The sequence below is a fragment of the Cajanus cajan genome, chromosome 4, assembly GCF_000230855.2.
Source record: "Cajanus cajan strain Asha chromosome 4, NIPB_CcT2T_4, whole genome shotgun sequence".
Lineage (NCBI taxonomy): Eukaryota > Viridiplantae > Streptophyta > Magnoliopsida > Fabales > Fabaceae > Cajanus > Cajanus cajan.
Window position 1 is genome coordinate 36738608 of NC_138520.1, and position 18991 is coordinate 36757598.

General features: G+C 37.9%; 3 protein-coding genes across 3 annotated transcripts; all 3 read left to right on the forward strand.

The window, feature by feature from the left end:
• Positions 1–1539: 1539 nt before the first annotated feature.
• Positions 1540–3333, forward strand: LOC145956784 (uncharacterized). Its single transcript, XM_083072469.1, has one exon. The coding sequence runs from the start codon at positions 1893–1895 to the stop codon at positions 2469–2471; it is 579 nt and encodes a 192-aa protein (XP_082928595.1). The 5' UTR covers positions 1540–1892; the 3' UTR covers positions 2472–3333.
• Positions 3334–3741: 408 nt separating this feature from the next.
• On the forward strand, positions 3742–4659 carry LOC145957291 (uncharacterized). Its single transcript, XM_083073519.1, has one exon. The coding sequence runs from the start codon at positions 3742–3744 to the stop codon at positions 4657–4659; it is 918 nt and encodes a 305-aa protein (XP_082929645.1).
• A 6-nt stretch (positions 4660–4665) lies between these two features.
• Positions 4666–8083, forward strand: LOC145957292 (uncharacterized). The gene is made up of 6 exons (XM_083073520.1): positions 4666–5208; positions 5491–5703; positions 6112–6689; positions 7302–7413; positions 7738–8016; positions 8063–8083. Exons 1-6 carry the CDS (start codon positions 4666–4668, stop codon positions 8081–8083), a joined length of 1746 nt encoding a protein of 581 aa, XP_082929646.1.
• The last annotated feature ends 10908 nt before the right edge of the window (positions 8084–18991 follow it).

An 18991-nucleotide genomic window follows, 5' to 3' on the forward strand; every position in this document is an offset into this window, starting at 1 on the left:
CTGTGTTGGTTATTAGTCTCCCCAGGTGTAGCAAGTAAGTCAGTTGAAGAATTAGAGAGAACAAATGTACAGTAAACCAATTACATGTTATGTTGTCCATCTGTGTTAGTTATTAGTCTCCCCAGGTGTAGCAAGTAAGTCAATTGAAGAATTAGAGAAAACCAATGTACAGTAAACCAATTACATGTTATGTTGTGCATCTGTGTTGGTTATTAGGCTCCCCAGGTGTTGCAAGTAAGTCAGTTGAAGAATTAGGGAGAACCAATGAACAGTAAACCAATTACCTGTTATGTTGTGCATCTGTGTTGGTTATTAGTCTCCCCAGGTGTAGCAAGTAAGTCAGTTGAAGAATTAGAGAGAACCAATGAACAGTAAACCAATTACCTGTTATGTTGTGCATCTGTGTTTGTTATTAGTCTCCCCAGGTGTAAGAAGTAAGTCAGTTGAAGAATTAGAGAGAACCAATGAACAGTAAACCAATTACCTGTTATGTTGTGCATCTGTGTTGGTATTAGTCTCCCCAGGTGTAGCAAGTAAGTCAGTTAAAGAATTAGAGAGAACCAATGAACAGTAAACCAATTACCTGTTATGGTGTGCATCTGTGTTGGTTATTAGTCTCCCCAAGTGTAGCAAGTAAGTCAGTTGAAGAATTAGAGAGAACCAATGAACAGTAAACCAATTACCTGTTATGTTGTGCATATGTGTTGGTTATTAGTCTCCCCAGGTGTAGCAAGTAAGTCAGTTGAAGAATTAGAGAGAACCAATGAACAGTAAACCAATTACATGTTATGTTGTGCATCTGTGTTGGTTATTAGACTCCCCAGGTGTTGCAAGTAAGTCAGATGGAGAATTAGAGAGAACCAATGAACAATAAACCAATTTCCTGTTATGTTGTGCATTTGTGTTGGTTATTAGTCTCCCCAAGTGTAGCAAGTAAGTCAGTTGAAGAATTAGAGAGAACCAATGAACAGCAAACCAATAACCTGTTATGTTGTGCATTTGTGTTGGTTATTAGTCTCCCCAGGTGTAGCAAGTAAGTCAGTTGAAGAATTAGAGAGAACCAATGAACAGTAAACCAATTACCTGTTAAGTTGTGCATCTGTGTTCATTATTAGTCTCCCCAGGTGTAGCAAGTAAGCCAGTTGAAGAATAAGAGAGAACCAATGAAAAGTAAACCAATTACCTGTTATGTTGTGCATTTGTGTTGGTTATTAGTCTCCCCAAGTGTAGCAAACAAGTCATTTGAAGAATTAGAGAGAACCAATGAACAGTAAACCTATAACCTGTTATGTTGTGCATTTGTGTTGGTTATTAGTCTCCCCAGGTGTAGCTAGTAAGTCAGTTGAAGAATTAGAGAGAACCAATGAACAGTAAACCAATTACCTATTATGTTGTGCATCTGAGTTGTATTAGTCTCCCAAGGTGTAGCAAGTAAGTCAGTTGAAGAATTAGGGAGAACCAATGAACAGTAAACCAATTACATGTTATGTTGTGCATCTGTGTTGGTAATTAGTCTCCCCAGGAGTAGAAAGTAAGTCAGTTGAAGAATTAGAGAGAACCAACGAACAGTAAACCAATTACCTGTTATGTTGTGCATCTGTGTTGGTTATTAGTCTCCCCAGGTGTAGCAAGTAAGTCAGTTCAAGAATTAGAGAGAACCAATGAACAGTAAACCAATTACATGTTGATGAGGACATGGGCAAGGATTTAGGAGCACTCAAAGGACTTGGAGGACCAATGACTAGGGCAAGGACTAAAAGGGCCAAGGATTCTTTGCAAGTTTGCCTCATGTTGAATTTGCATATAATAGGGCTGTCCATAGCACAACAAATTGTTCACCTTTTGAGGTTGTGTATGGTTTTAACCCTTTGACTCCTCTTGATTTATTGCCTATGCCTAACATTTCTGTTTTTAAGCATAAAGAAGGGCAGGCCAAAGCGGACTATGTGAAGAAGTTACACGAACGTGTGAAGGCTCAAATTGAGAAGAAAAATGAGAGCTACGCGAAACATGCTAACAAAGGGCGAAAGAAAGTTGTGTTCCAACCTGGTGATTGGGTTTGGGTACACATGAGAAAGGAAAGATTTCCGGAACAAAGGAAATCAAAGCTTTTGCCAAGAGGGGATGGTCCATTTCAAGTACTAGAAAGAATAAATGACAATGTTTACAAGATTGAATTGCCCGGTGAGTACAATGTTAGTTCCACTTTCAATGTTTCTGATTTATCTCTCTTTGATGTAGATGATGGAGACTTTGATTTGAGGACAAATTCTTCTCAAGAGGGAGGGAATGATGAGGACATGGGCAAGGATTTAGGAGCACTCAAAGGACTTGGAGGACCAATGACTAGGGCAAGGACTAAAAGGGCCAAGGATGCTTTGCAACAAGTTGCGGCCCTTATTCTTGAAGAAATGCCCAATGATGAAGACAAGGCCAAGATGGTGAATTGTATCAAGGATTATGAAGACTAATTACGCCATTTTCTTAGTGGGTGTTTTTAGTACTTGTAATTAGTAAATAAAGGCCTAAAACTCTTGTTTAAGTGGCTGCCAACTCTTGTTTGGGCTGCACCACTTATTGGGCTAGTTATTAGGCAAGTTGTTTGTAGTTAAATAAGGTCCAAAACCTTTGGGATGAATCAGCCATGAGGCATACCAAAGGGTGCACGAATTTAGCATGTGTTTGTTTTGCATTAGTGGTCATAATTGTTAGGCTTAGTGGAGTTCATTAATTGCCCACTAATGGAGTTCATTAATTGCCCACTAATGTAAGTGAAAGATCTTGGTTGTAAGCTATATAAGCTGCCCATTGGGATGAATAAGAACAGATCAGAATTTGAGTTTTATTAACTGAGAGTGATTCTCCAATTGTTCTTGAGTGATTCAAGAATTTGGGCATATCAAAGGATCATCCACAATTCTTTGTGTGAAGCCTTCCTTGGAAGAGTGATTCTTCCTCCATTCCTTTACCGTTTCCTTCCCTCCATTTCTTGCATCTAATTTCCTTACCCACATTCCAGAAATTAAGTCCAAGATTTTAACTCAAAAGATCCTTCCCTACATTCCAGAAATTAAGTCTAAGATTTTGAACCCAAAAGATCCTTTTTCAACTCTGGTGCAATTAGGAATCATATCATTTGGTATCAAGAGCTCCGGTTTTTTGGGTTCATCCACATCATTTGCTGGAATTTCTTTGGGTAACATCCTTCCTTGTTATTTCTCATTACCATTGATATTACCTTAGTGTTCTTTCTTTATTTGCTGAACCATTGCAAAAATTAGGCCTTAATAGTGTTAAAAAAAATATTAAATAAAATAAAATTCGTGCATAATAAAAAAAAAAAAAAAAAAAAAAAGAAAGAGTTGTGGCTGAATGGTTCATGCGTTTAGAACACTTGAAACTCAATCTTTAAGGTAATATTTTGGTTTGGTTGAAGGTTGTTACTAACTTATCTAAATTCCAGTTTTTGATTCCTAAATTTCCTTGTTTTTTTTTTGAATTTTTGGTGGCTGTTTTGTATTCCTTTTTAAGCCTACCCTAAACCTTGCTTTTAACACAAAAAAATTGTGGTTTGTTCTTTGTGTTGTCTACTTTTTTGAATTGCTTTAAAATAATAATAATAAAAAAAAAGAAGCCATTAAGAGTGACATACACGAGTGTTCATTTTACGAGTGTAAACAAGTGAGAAGAGTGGTGAGGTCCTGTTTTCTTTGTGTTTGTTATTACTCTTGTTTTTGAAGTATGGCAGATGGAAATCATTTGGATGGAACACAAAGACTCTTGTTCGACGCTATTAATGCTCAAATGCAAAGATTATTGAGAGAAAACAATGAAGAGTTGTATGGAAGAATTGAGCGATTAGAGAATCGTGATCATCATGAAGAAGAAAGGAGAGGAAGAAATGGTGGTGCTCCTAGGCAAAACAGAATTGAAGGTGTTAAACTTAATGTTCCTCCATTTAAGGGGAAGAGTGATCCGGAAGCCTATGTGGAATGGGAACTCAAAATAGAACATATTTTCACTTGTAACAATTATGATGAAGAGCAAAAGGTGAAACTTGCAGCAGCGGAGTTCTCGGACTATGCACTTGTGTGGTGGAATAAGTTGAAAAGAGAAAGGTTGAGAAATGAAGAGCCTTTGGTGGAAACATGGGCTGAAATGAAAAGGCTCATGAGGAAACGTTATGTGCCGGCTAGCTATGCTAGAGATGTGAAATTTAAACTTCAAAAATTGTCACAAGGCACCAAAGGAGTTGAAGAGTATTACAAGGAATTGGACTTGCTCATAATGCAAGCCAATATTGAAGAAGATCCAGAACTAACCATGGCTCGTTTTATTAATGGCTTGAATAACGATATTCGTGATGTTGTTGAATTGCAGGAATTTGTTGAGATAGAAGACTTGCTGCACAAATCCATTCAAGTGGAACAACAACTCAAAAGAAAAAGTGTGACCAAGAAGAGTTCTTCTAATTATAATTCCTATAGTTGGAAGGACAAAAATAAGAAGGAGGTGGCTGCCACTCCAAGCAATCTAGCATCTACTTCTCATGGAAAATCATCCTCTAAGTCCTTAGAACAGCCTCAAAAGAAGAGTAAAGACATAAAATGCTTTAAGTGTCAAGGCATGGGTCATTATGCCTATGAGTGTCCTACCTAAAGGACCATGGTTCTCAAGGAGAATGGAGATTACACTAGCCAATCTGATGTTAGTGAGGAAGAAGAAGGTGACATTGAGGAGGAAGAGGAGGCCCTTGAGGGAGATTTATTGATGATTAGGAGAATGATGGGTAGTCAAATGAGTCCTTTAGAAAGAAGCCAAAGGGAGAATATTTTCCACACAAGATGTTCCATCAATGGAAAGGTTTGCATGGTGATTATTGATGGAGGGAGTTGCGCTAATGTGGCTAGTGCTAGATTAGTGTCAAAGCTAAATTTAGACACTAAACCACATCCTAGGCCATATAAACTTCAGTGGCTTAGTGAGGATGGAGAGGTGCAAGTGAGGCAGCAAGTAGAAGTGGATATTTCCATTGGAAAATACAAAGATAAGGTGCTATGTGATGTAGTTCCAATGGAGGCCAGCCACATACTTTTGGGAAGGCCTTGGCAATTTGACACTAAAGCCGTCCATGATGGCTATTCCAATAAGATCTCTTTTGTGCACCAAAATAAAAAGATTGTCCTCAAGCCTTTGAGTCCTAAAGAGGTGTGTGAGGATCAAATGAGGATGAGAGAAAAGATTTCTTTGGAGAGAAAAGAAAGTGATCTTGAGAAAAAGAGTGAACAAAAACTTGAGAAAAAAAAAAGTGGAAAGAAAAGGAGCGAAACACTTGAGAGAAAAGAGAGTCTTTTGGCAACAAAGGGTGAGGTGAAGAGGTTGTTCCTTGCTAAACAGCCCCTTTATCTAATGTATTGCAAAAATCAGATTTTAAACACTAACACTTTTGATGAATTGGAAATACATTCTAGTGTTAAATCTCTTTTGCAGGAATTTCATGACGTTTTTCCATCAAGTGTACCAAGTGGATTACCACCTTTGAGGGGAATTGAACACCAAATTGATCTCATTCCAGGAGCTTCCTTACCCAATAGGCCAGCTTATAGGAGCAATCCACAAGAAACGCAAGAAATTCAAAAGCAAGTGGATGAACTCATGACCAAAGGATGGGTAAGAGATAGCATGAGTCCTTGTGCTGTTCCGGTAATTTTGGTCCCTAAAAAAGATGGGACATGGAGAATGTGTTCTGATTGTAGGGCTCTAAATAACATCACCATAAAATATAGGCACCCAATTCCTAGACTTGATGATTTGCTTGATGAATTGCATGGTGCAAGTATTTTCTCTAAAATTGATTTGAAAAGTGGATATAATCAAATTAGAATTAGAGAGGGTGATGAATGGAAAACTGCTTTTAAAACAAAATATGGTTTGTATGAGTGGTTGGTTATGCCTTTTGGCTTAACTAATGCACCAAGTACTTTTATGAGATTGATGAACCATGTTTTGAGGGAATTTATTGGCAAATTTGTTGTGGTATATTTTGATGATATTCTTGTCTATAGCACTTCTCTTGAATTGCATGTGGAACATTTGAAATCTGTTTTGAAGGTGCTTAAGGAAGAACAATTGTTTGCCAATCTTGAAAAATGTGTGTTTTGTACTGATCATGTTGTATTCCTTGGTTTTGTTGTAAGTTCTAAAGGAGTACAAGTAGATGAGGAAAAGGTTAAGGCCATCCAAGAATGGCCCACACCTAAATCCGTGAGTGAAGTGAGAAGTTTCCATGGTTTGGCAAGTTTTTATAGGAGGTTTGTTAAGGACTTTAGCACCTTGGCAGCACCTCTTAATGAAGTAGTAAAGAAACATGTGGTTTTTAAGTGGGGAGGGAAACAAGAGGAAGCCTTTGTTTCTCTTAAGCAAAGGCTAACCAATGCTCCCATTCTTGCCTTACCAAACTTTGCTAAATCTTTTGAAATTGAATGTGATGCTTCCAATGTTGGGATTGGGGCTGTGTTGTTACAAGAAGGCCATCCAATTGCTTATTTTAGTGAGAAGTTAAGTGGAGCTGCCCTTAATTTTTCCACTTATGATAAGGAATTGTATGCCTTGGTAAGAGCTTTGAAAACATGGCAACACTACCTTTTTCCCAAAGAGTTTGTAATACATAGTGACCATGAGTCCCTAAGGTATTTGAAGGGACAAGGCAAGCTTAACAAGAGGCATGCCAAGTGGGTGGAGTTTTTGGAACAATTTCCCTATGTCATAAAACATAAAAGGGGAAAAGGGAACATTGTGGCTGATGCTTTATCAAGGAGACATATATTGCTTTCCACTCTTGAAACTAAATTGCTTGGATTTGAATCTTTGAAAGAAATGTATGCTTCTGATGAAACTTTTGGTGAAATATATGCTGCATGTGAGAAACTATCTCAATATGGGTATTTTAAGCACAATGGGTTTTTATTTAAAGAAAACAAATTGTGTGTGCCTACATGTTCCATTAGAGAATTGCTTGTTAGTGAATCACATGGTGGTGGTTTGATGGGGCACTTTGGGATTAAAAAGACTTTGGAAATTTTACAAGAACATTTCTTTTGGCCTCATATGAAACGTGATGTGCAAAAATTTTGTGAACATTGTGTGTTGTGCAAAATGGCTAAATCTAAATCATTGCCACATGGATTGTATACTCCTTTGCCTACTCCTGAATATCCTTGGATTGACATATCTATGGACTTTGTTTTGGGACTGCCTAGAACAAAGAATGGCAAAGATTCTATTTTTGTGGTTGTTGACAGGTTTTCAAAAATGGCACATTTCATACCTTGCAAAAAGGTAGATGATGCATGTCATGTGGCTGATTTGTTTTTCAAAGAAGTTGTGAGGCTTCATGGTGTGCCAAGGAGTATTGTAAGTGATAGGGATGCTAAATTCCTTAGTCATTTTTGGAGGACTTTGTGGGGCAAGTTAGGTACTAAATTATTATTTTCAACAACTTGTCACCCACAAACCGATGGACAAACTGAGGTAGTCAATAGAACTTTGGGGACCTTGCTTAGGACTGTTTTAAAAAAGAATATTAAGTCCTGGGAAGCAAGTTTGCCTCATGTTGAATTTGCATATAATAGGGCTGTCCATAGCACAACAAATTGTTCACCTTTTGAGGTTGTGTATGGTTTTAACCCTTTGACTCCTCTTGATTTATTGCCTATGCCTAACATTTCTGTTTTTAAGCATAAAGAAGGGCAGGCCAAAGCGGACTATGTGAAGAAGTTACACGAACGTGTGAAGGCTCAAATTGAGAAGAAAAATGAGAGCTACGCGAAACATGCTAACAAAGGGCGAAAGAAAGTTGTGTTCCAACCTGGTGATTGGGTTTGGGTACACATGAGAAAGGAAAGATTTCCGGAACAAAGGAAATCAAAGCTTTTGCCAAGAGGGGATGGTCCATTTCAAGTACTAGAAAGAATAAATGACAATGTTTACAAGATTGAATTGCCCGGTGAGTACAATGTTAGTTCCACTTTCAATGTTTCTGATTTATCTCTCTTTGATGTAGATGATGGAGACTTTGATTTGAGGACAAATTCTTCTCAAGAGGGAGGGAATGATGAGGACATGGGCAAGGATTTAGGAGCACTCAAAGGACTTGGAGGACCAATGACTAGGGCAAGGACTAAAAGGGCCAAGGATGCTTTGCAACAAGTTGCGGCCCTTATTCTTGAAGAAATGCCCAATGATGAAGACAAGGCCAAGATGGTGAATTGTATCAAGGATTATGAAGACTAATTACGCCATTTTCTTAGTGGGTGTTTTTAGTACTTGTAATTAGTAAATAAAGGCCTAAAACTCTTGTTTAAGTGGCTGCCAACTCTTGTTTGGGCTGCACCACTTATTGGGCTAGTTATTAGGCAAGTTGTTTGTAGTTAAATAAGGTCCAAAACCTTTGGGATGAATCAGCCATGAGGCATACCAAAGGGTGCACGAATTTAGCATGTGTTTGTTTTGCATTAGTGGTCATAATTGTTAGGCTTAGTGGAGTTCATTAATTGCCCACTAATGGAGTTCATTAATTGCCCACTAATGTAAGTGAAAGGTCTTGGTTGTAAGCTATATAAGCTGCCCATTGGGATGAATAAGAACAGATCAGAATTTGAGTTTTATTAACTGAGAGTGATTCTCCAATTGTTCTTGAGTGATTCAAGAATTTGGGCATATCAAAGGATCATCCACAATTCTTTGTGTGAAGCCTTCCTTGGAAGAGTGATTCTTCCTCCATTCCTTTACCGTTTCCTTCCCTCCATTTCTTGCATCTAATTTCCTTACCCACATTCCAGAAATTAAGTCCAAGATTTTAACCCAAAAGATCCTTCCCTACATTCCAGAAATTAAGTCTAAGATTTTGAACCCAAAAGATCCTTTTTCAACTCTGGTGCAATTAGGAATCATATCACATGTTATGTTGTGCATCTATGTTGGTTATTAGTCTCCCCAGGTGTAGCAAGTAAGTCAGTTGAAGAATTAGAGAGAACCAATGAACAGTAAACCAATTACCTGTTATGTTGTGCATCTATGATTGTTATTAGTCTCCCAAGGTGTAGCAAGTAAGTCAGTTGAAGAATTAGAGAGAACCAATGAACAGTAAACCAATTACCTGTTATGTTGAGCATCTGTGTTGGTATTAGTCTCCCCAGGTGTAGCAAGTAAGTCAGTTGAAGAATTAGAGAGAACCAATGAACAGTAAACCAATTACATGTTATGTTGTGCATCTGTGTTGGTTATTAGTCTCCCCAGGTGTAGCAAGTAAGTCAGTTGAAGAATTAGAGAGAACCAATGAACAGTAAACCAATTACATGTTATGTTGTGCATCTGTGTTGGTTATTAGTCTCCCCAGGTGTAGCAAGTAAGTCAGTTGAAGAATTAGAGAGAACCAATGAACAGTAAACCAATTACATGTTATGTTGTACATCTGTCTTGGCTATTAGTCTCCCCAGGTGTAGCAAGTAAATCAGTTGAAGAATTAGAGAGAACAAATGTACAGTAAACCAATTACATGTTATGTTGTCCATCTGTGTTGGTTATTAGTCTCCCCAGGTGTAGCAAGTAAGTCAGTTGAAGAATTAGAGAGAACCAATGTACAGTAAACCAATTACCTGTTATGTTGTGCATCTTTGTTGGTTATTAGGCTCCCCAGGTGTTGCAAGTAAGTCAGTTGAAGAATTAGAGAGAACCAATGAACAGTAAACCGATTACATGTTATGTTGTGCATCTGTGTTGGTTATTAGTCTCCCCAGGTGTAGCAAGTAAGTCAGTTGAAGAATTAGAGAGAACCAATGAACAGTAAACCAATAACCTGTTATGTTGTGCATTTGTGTTGGTTATTAGTCTCCCCAGGTGTAGCAAGTAAGTCAGTTGAAGAATTAGAGAGAACCAATGAACAGTAAACCAATTACCTATTATGTTGTGCATCTGAGTTGTATTAGTCTCCCAAGGTGTAGCAAGTAAGTCAGTTGAAGAATTAGAGAGAACCAATGAACAGTAAACCAATTACATGTTATGTTGTGCATCTGTGTTGGTAATTAGTCTCCCCAGGTGTAGAAAGTAAGTCAGTTGAAGAATTAGAGAGAACCAACGAACAGTAAACCAATTACCTGTTATGTTGTGCATCTGTGTTGGTTAATAGTCTCCCCAGGTGTAGCAGGTAAGTCAGTTCAAGAATTAGAGAGAACCAATGAACAGTAAACCAATTACATGTTATGTTGTGCATCTATGTTGGTTATTAGTCTCCCCAGGTGTAGCAAGTAAGTCAGTTGAAGAATTAGAGAGAACCAATGAACAGTAAACCAATTACCTGTTATGTTGTGCATCTGTGTTTGTTATTAGTCTCCCCAGGTGTAAGAAGTAAGTCAGTTGAAGAATTAGAGAGAACCAATGAACAGTAAACCAATTACCTGTTATGTTGTGCATCTGTGTTAGTATTAGTCTCCCCAGGTGTAGCAAGTAAGTCAGTTAAAGAATTAGAGAGAACCAATGAACAGTAAACCAATTACCTGTTATGGTGTGCATCTGTGTTGGTTATTAGTCTCCCCAGGTGCAGCAAGTAAGTCAGTTGAAGAATTAGAGAGAACCAATGAACAGTAAACCAATTACCTGTTATGTTGTCTATATGTGTTGGTTATTAGTCTCCCCAGGTGTAGCAAGTAAGTCAGTTGAAGAATTAGAGAGAACCAATGAACAGTAAACCAATTACATGTTATGTTGTGCATCTGTGTTGGTTATTAGACTCCCCAGGTGTTGCAAGTAAGTCAGATGGAGAATTAGAGAGAACCAATGAACAGTAAACCAATTTCCTGTTATGTTGTGCATTTGTGTTGGTTATTAGTCTCCCCAAGTGTAGCAAGTAAGTCAGTTGAAGAATTAGAGAGAACCAATGAACAGCAAACCAATAACCTGTTATGTTGTGCATTTGTGTTGGTTATTAGTCTACCCAGGTGTAGCAAGTAAGTCAGTTGAAGAATTAGAGAGAACCAATGAACAGTAAACCAATTACCTGTTAAGTTGTGCATCTGTGTTCATTATTAGTCTCCCCAGGTGTAGCAAGTAAGCCAATTGAAGAATAAGAGAGAACCAATGAAAAGTAAACCAATTACCTGTTATGTTGTGCATTTGTGTTGGTTATTAGTCTCCCCAAGTGTAGCAAGCAAGTCAGTTGAAGAATTAGAGAGAACCAATGAACAGTAAACCAATAACCTGTTATGTTGTGCATTTGTGTTGGTTATTAGTCTCCCCAGGTGTAGCAAGTAAGTCAGTTGAAGAATTAGAGAGAACCAATGAACAGTAAACCAATTACCTATTATGTTGTGCATCTGAGTTGTATTAGTCTCCCAAGGTGTAACAAGTAAGTCAGTTGAAGAATTAGAGAGAACCAACGAACAGTAAACCAATTACATGTTATGTTGTGCATTTGTGTTGGTAATTAGTCTCCCCAGGAGTAGAAAGTAAGTCAGTTGAAGAATTAGAGAGAACCAACGAACAGTAAACCAATTACCTATTATGTTGTGCATCTGTGTTGGTTATTAGTCTCCCCAGGTGTAGCAAGTAAGTCAGTTCAAGAATTAGAGAGAACCAATGAACAGTAAACCAATTACATGTTATGTTGTGCATCTGTGTTGGTTATTAGTCTCCCCAGGTGTAGCAAGTAAGTCAGTTGAAGAATTAGAGAGAACCAATGAACAGTAAACCAATTACATGTTATGTTGTACATCTGTCTTTGTTATTAGTCTCCCCAGGTGTAGCAAGTAAATCAGTTGAAGAATTAGAGAGAACAAATGTACAGTAAACCAATTACATGTTATGTTGTCCATCTGTGTTGGTTATTAGTCTCCCCAGGTGTAGCAAGTAAGTCAGTTGAAGAATTAGAGAGAACCAATGTACAGTAAACCAATTACCTGTTATGTTGTGCATCTTTGTTGGTTATTAGGCTCCCCAGGTGTTGCAAGTAAGTCAGTTGAAGAATTAGAGAGAACCAATGAACAGTAAACCGATTACATGTTATGTTGTGCATCTGTGTTGGTTATTAGTCTCCCCAGGTGTAGCAAGTAAGTCAGTTGAAGAATTAGAGAGAACCAATGAACAGTAAACCAATAACCTGTTATGTTGTGCATTTGTGTTGGTTATTAGTCTCCCCAGGTGTAGCAAGTAAGTCAGTTGAAGAATTAGAGAGAACCAATGAACAGTAAACCAATTACCTGTTAAGTTGTGCATCTGTGTTAGTTATTAGTCTCGCCAGGTGTAGCAAGTAAGTCAGTTGAAGAATTAGAGAGAACCATTGAACAATAAACCAATTACATGTTATGTTGTGCATCTGTGTTGGTTATTAGTCTCCCCAAGTGTAGCAAGAAAGTCAGTTGAAGAATTAGAGAGAACCAACGAACAGTAAACTAATTACCTGTTATGTTGTGCATCTGTGTTGGTTATTAGTCTCCCCAGGTGTAGCAGGTAAGTCAGTTCAAGAATTAGAGAGAACCAATGAACAGTAAACCAATTACATGTTATGTTGTGCATCTATGTTGGTTATTAGTCTCCCAAAGTGTAGCAAGTAAGTCAGTTGAAGAATTAGAGAGAACCAATGAACAGTAAACCAATTTCCTGTTATGTTGTGCATCTATGTTTGTTATTAGTCTCCCAAGGTGTAGGAAGTAAGTCAGTTGAAGAATTAGAGAGAACCAATGACAGTAAACCAATTACCTGTTATGTTGAGCATCTGTGTTGGTATTAGTCTCCCCAGGTGTAGCATGTAAGTCAGTTGAAGAATTAGAGAGAAACAACGAACAGTAAACCAATTACATGTTATGTTGTGCATCTGTGTTGGTTATTAGTCTCGCCAGGTGCAGCAAGTAAGTCAGTTGAAGAATTAGAGAGAACCAATGAACAGTAAACCAATTACCTGTTATGTTGTCTATATGTGTTGGTTATTAGTCTCCCCAGGTGTAGCAAGTAAGTCAGTTGAAGAATTAGAGAGAACCAATGAACAGTAAACCAATTACATGTTATGTTGTGCATCTGTGTTGGTTATTAGACTCCCCAGGTGTTGCAAGTAAGTCAGATGGAGAATTAGAGAGAACCAATGAACAGTAAACCGATTACATGTTATGTTGTGCATATGTGTTGGTTATTAGTCTCCCCAGGTGTAGCAAGTAAGTCAGTTGAAGAATTAGAGAGAACCAATGAACAGTAAACCAATTACATGTTATGTTGTGCATCTGTGTTGGTTATTAGACTCCCCAGGTGTTGCAAGTAAGTCAGATGGAGAATTAGAGAGAACCAATGAACAGTAAACCAATTTCCTGTTATGTTGTGCATTTGTGTTGGTTATTAGTCTCCCCAAGTGTAGCAAGTAAGTCAGTTGAAGAATTAGAGAGAACCAATGTACATTAAACCAATTACCTGTTATGTTGTGCATCTTTGTTGGTTATTAGGCTCCCCAGGTGTTGCAAGTAAGTCAGTTGAAGAATTAGAGAGAACCAATGAACAGTAAACCGATTACATGTTATGTTGTGCATCTGTGTTGGTTATTAGTCTCCCCAGGTGTAGCAAGTAAGTCAGTTGAAGAATTAGAGAGAACCAATGAACAGTAAACCAATAACCTGTTATGTTGTGCATTTGTGTTGGTTATTAGTCTCCCCAGGTGTAGCAAGTAAGTCAGTTGAAGAATTAGAGAGAACCAATGAACAGTAAACCAATTACCTGTTAAGTTGTGCATCTGTGTTAGTTATTAGTCTCGCCAGGTGTAGCAAGTAAGTCAGTTGAAGAATTAGAGAGAACCATTGAACAATAAACCAATTACATGTTATGTTGTGCATCTGTGTTGGTTATTAGTCTCCCCAAGTGTAGCAAGAAAGTCAGTTGAAGAATTAGAGAGAACCAACGAACAGTAAACTAATTACCTGTTATGTTGTGCATCTGTGTTGGTTATTAGTCTCCCCAGGTGTAGCAGGTAAGTCAGTTCAAGAATTAGAGAGAACCAATGAACAGTAAACCAATTACATGTTATGTTGTGCATCTATGTTGGTTATTAGTCTCCCAAGGTGTAGCAAGTAAGTCAGTTGAAGAATTAGAGAGAACCAATGAACAGTAAACCAATTTCCTGTTATGTTGTGCATCTATGTTTGTTATTAGTCTCCCAAGGTGTAGGAAGTAAGTCAGTTGAAGAATTAGAGAGAACCAATGACAGTAAACCAATTACCTGTTATGTTGAGCATCTGTGTTGGTATTAGTCTCCCCAGGTGTAGCATGTAAGTCAGTTGAAGAATTAGAGAGAAACAACGAACAGTAAACCAATTACATGTTATGTTGTGCATCTGTGTTGGTTATTAGTCTCGCCAGGTGCAGCAAGTAAGTCAGTTGAAGAATTAGAGAGAACCAATGAACAGTAAACCAATTACCTGTTATGTTGTCTATATGTGTTGGTTATTAGTCTCCCCAGGTGTAGCAAGTAAGTCAGTTGAAGAATTAGAGAGAACCAATGAACAGTAAACCAATTACATGTTATGTTGTGCATCTGTGTTGGTTATTAGACTCCCCAGGTGTTGCAAGTAAGTCAGATGGAGAATTAGAGAGAACCAATGAACAGTAAACCGATTACATGTTATGTTGTGCATATGTGTTGGTTATTAGTCTCCCCAGGTGTAGCAAGTAAGTCAGTTGAAGAATTAGAGAGAACCAATGAACAGTAAACCAATTACATGTTATGTTGTGCATCTGTGTTGGTTATTAGACTCCCCAGGTGTTGCAAGTAAGTCAGATGGAGAATTAGAGAGAACCAATGAACAGTAAACCAATTTCCTGTTATGTTGTGCATTTGTGTTGGTTATTAGTCTCCCCAAGTGTAGCAAGTAAGTCAGTTGAAGAATTAGAGAGAACCAATGTACAGTAAACCAATTACCTGTTATGTTGTGCATCTTTGTTGGTTATTAGGCTCCCCAGGTGTTGCAAGTAAGTCAGTTGAAGAATTAGAGAGAACCAATGAACAGTAAACCGATTACATGTTATGTTGTGCATCTGTGTTGGTTATTAGTCTCCCCAGGTGTAGCAAGTAAGTCAGTTGAAGAATTAGAGAGAACCAATGAACAGTAAACCAATAACCTGTTATGTTGTGCATTTGTGTTGGTTATTAGTCTCCCCAGGTGTAGCAAGTAAGTCAGTTGAAGAATTAGAGAGAACCAATGAACAGTAAACCAATTACCTGTTAAGTTGTGCATCTGTGTTAGTTATTAGTCTCGCCAGGTGTAGCAAGTAAGTCAGTTGAAGAATTAGAGAGAACCATTGAACAATAAACCAATTACATGTTATGTTGTGCATCTGTGTTGGTTATTAGTCTCCCCAAGTGTAGCAAGAAAGTCAGTTGAAGAATTAGAGAGAACCAACGAACAGTAAACTAATTACCTGTTATGTTGTGCATCTGTGTTGGTTATTAGTCTCCCCAGGTGTAGCAGGTAAGTCAGTTCAAGAATTAGAGAGAACCAATGAACAGTAAACCAATTACATGTTATGTTGTGCATCTATGTTGGTTATTAGTCTCCCAAGGTGTAGCAAGTAAGTCAGTTGAAGAATTAGAGAGAACCAATGAACAGTAAACCAATTTCCTGTTATGTTGTGCATCTATGTTTGTTATTAGTCTCCCAAGGTGTAGGAAGTAAGTCAGTTGAAGAATTAGAGAGAACCAATGACAGTAAACCAATTACCTGTTATGTTGAGCATCTGTGTTGGTATTAGTCTCCCCAGGTGTAGCATGTAAGTCAGTTGAAGAATTAGAGAGAAACAACGAACAGTAAACCAATTACATGTTATGTTGTGCATCTGTGTTGGTTATTAGTCTCGCCAGGTGCAGCAAGTAAGTCAGTTGAAGAATTAGAGAGAACCAATGAACAGTAAACCAATTACCTGTTATGTTGTCTATATGTGTTGGTTATTAGTCTCCCCAGGTGTAGCAAGTAAGTCAGTTGAAGAATTAGAGAGAACCAATGAACAGTAAACCAATTACATGTTATGTTGTGCATCTGTGTTGGTTATTAGACTCCCCAGGTGTTGCAAGTAAGTCAGATGGAGAATTAGAGAGAACCAATGAACAGTAAACCAATTTCCTGTTATGTTGTGCATTTGTGTTGGTTATTAGTCTCCCCAAGTGTAGCAAGTAAGTCAGTTGAAGAATTAGAGAGAACCAATGAACAGCAAACCAATAACCTGTTATGTTGTGCATTTGTGTTGGTTATTAGTCTACCCAGGTGTAGCAAGTAAGTCAGTTGAAGAATTAGAGAGAACCAATGAACAGTAAACCAATTACCTGTTAAGTTGTGCATCTGTGTTCATTATTAGTCTCCCCAGGTGTAGCAAGTAAGCCAGTTGAAGAATAAGAGAGAACCAATGAAAAGTAAACCAATTACCTGTTATGTTGTGCATTTGTGTTGGTTATTAGTCTCCCCAAGTGTAGCAAGCAAGTCAGTTGAAGAATTAGAGAGAACCAATGAACAGTAAACCAATTACATGTTATGTTGTACATCTGTCTTGGTTATTAGTCTCCCCAGGTGTAGCAAGTAAATCAGTTGAAGAATTAGAGAGAACCAATGAACAGTAAACCAATTACCTATTATGTTGTGCATCTGAGTTGTATTAGTCTCCCAAGGTGTAGCAAGTAAGTCAGTTGAAGAATTAGAGAGAACCAATGAACAGTAAACCAATTACATGTTATGTTGTACATCTGTCTTGGTTATTAGTCTCCCCAGGTGTAGCAAGTAAGTCAGTTGAAGAATTAGAGAGAACCAATGAACAGTAAACCAATTACCTATTATGTTGTGCATCTGAGTTGTATTAGTCTCCCAAGGTGTAGCAAGTAAGTCAGTTGAAGAATTAGAGAGAACCAATGAACAGTAAACCAATTACATGTTATGTTGTGCATCTGTGTTGGTAATTAGTCTCCCCAGGAGTAGAAAGTAAGTCAGTTGAAGAATTAGAGAGAACCAACGAACAGTAAACCAATTACCTATTATGTTGTGCATCTGTGTTGGTTATTAGTCTCCCCAGGTGTAGCAAGTAAGTCAGTTCAAGAATTAGAGAGAACCAATGAACAGTAAACCAATTACATGTTATGTTGTGCATCTGTGTTGGTTATTAGTCTCCCCAGGTGTAGCAAGTAAGTCAGTTGAAGAATTAGAGAGAACCAATGAACAGTAAACCAATTACATGTTATGTTGTACATCTGTCTTTGTTATTAGTCTCCCCAGGTGTAGCAAGTAAATCAGTTGAAGAATTAGAGAGAACAAATGTACAGTAAACCAATTACATGTTATGTTGTCCATCTGTGTTGGTTATTAGTCTCCCCAGGTGTAGCAAGTAAGTCAGTTGAAGAATTAGAGAGAACCAATGTACAGTAAACCAATTATCTGTTATGTTGTGCATCTTTGTTGGTTATTAGGCTCCCCAGGTGTTGCAAGTAAGTCAGTTGAAGAATTAGAGAGAACCAATGAACAGTAAACCGATTACATGTTATGTTGTGCATCTGTGTTGGTTATTAGTCTCCCCAGGTGTAGCAAGTAAGTCAGTTGAAGAATTAGAGAGAACCAATGAACAGTAAACCAATAACCTGTTATGTTGTGCATTTGTGTTGGTTATTAGTCTCCCCAGGTGTAGCAAGTAAGTCAGTTGAAGAATTAGAGAGAACCAATGAACAGTAAACCAATTACCTATTATGTTGTGCATCTGAGTTGTATTAGTCTCCCAAGGTGTAGCAAGTAAGTCAGTTGAAGAATTAGAGAGAACCAATGAACAGTAAACCAATTACATGTTATGTTGTGCATCTGTGTTGGTAATTAGTCTCCCCAGGTGTAGAAAGTAAGTCAGTTGAAGAATTAGAGAGAACCAACGAACAGTAAACCAATTACCTGTTATGTTGTGCATCTGTGTTGGTTATTAGTCTCCCCAGGTGTAGCAGGTAAGTCAGTTCAAGAATTAGAGAGAACCAATGAACAGTAAACCAATTACATGTTATGTTGTGCATCTATGTTGGTTATTAGTCTCCCAAGGTGGAGCAAGTAAGTCAGTTGAAGAATTAGAGAGAACCAATGAACAGTAAACCAATTTCCTGTTATGTTGTGCATCTATGTTTGTTATTAGTCTCCCAAGGTGTAGGAAGTAAGTCAGTTGAAGAATTAGAGAGAACCAATGACAGTAAACCAATTACCTGTTATGTTGAGCATCTGTGTTGGTATTAGTCTCCCCAGGTGTAGCAAGTAAGTCAGTTGAAGAATTAGAGAGAAACAACGAACAGTAAACCAATTACATGTTATGTTGTGCATCTGTGTTGGTTATTAGTCTCGCCAGGTGCAGCAAGTAAGTCAGTTGAAGAATTAGAGAGAACCAATGAACAGTAAACCAATTACCTGTTATGTTGTCTATATGTGTTGGTTATTAGTCTCCCCAGGTGTAGCAAGTAAGTCAGTTGAAGAATTAGAGAGAACCAATGAACAGTAAACCAATTACATGTTATGTTGTGCATCTGTGTTGGTTATTAGACTCCCCAGGTGTTGCAAGTAAGTCAGATGGAGAATTAGAGAGAACCAATGAACAGTAAACCAATTTCCTGTTATGTTGTGCATTTTTGTTGGTTATTAGTCTCCCCAAGTGTAGCAAGTAAGTCAGTTGAAGAATTAGAGAGAACCAATGAACAGCAAACTAATTACCTGTTAAGTTGTGCATCTGTGTTCATTATTAGTCTCCCCAGGTGTAGCAAGTAAGCCAGTTGAAGAATAAGAGAGAACCAATGAAAAGTAAACCAATTACCTGTTATGTTGTGCATTTGTGTTGGTTATTAGTCTCCCCAAGTGTAGCAAGCAAGTCAGTTGAAGAATTAGAGAGAACCAATGAACAGTAAACCAATTACATGTTATGTTGTACATCTGTCTTGGTTATTAGTCTCCCCAGGTGTAGCAAGTAA

Excerpts from the sequence above, each read along its gene's own strand:
- LOC145956784 (XM_083072469.1), top strand. The coding sequence starts at position 1,893 with ATGCCTAACATTTCTGTTTTTAAGCATAAAGAAGGGCAGGCCAAAGCG.
- LOC145957291 (XM_083073519.1), top strand. The coding sequence starts at position 3,742 with ATGGCAGATGGAAATCATTTGGATGGAACACAAAGACTCTTGTTCGAC.
- LOC145957292 (XM_083073520.1), top strand. The coding sequence starts at position 4,666 with ATGGTTCTCAAGGAGAATGGAGATTACACTAGCCAATCTGATGTTAGT. Across the intron at positions 7,414-7,737 it reads ATGGTGTGCCAAGGAGTATT|CATAAAGAAGGGCAGGCCAA; the intron begins GTAAGTGATAGG and ends TCTGTTTTTAAG. Across the intron at positions 8,017-8,062 it reads AATTGCCCGGTGAGTACAAT|ATGATGGAGACTTTGATTTG; the intron begins GTTAGTTCCACT and ends TCTTTGATGTAG.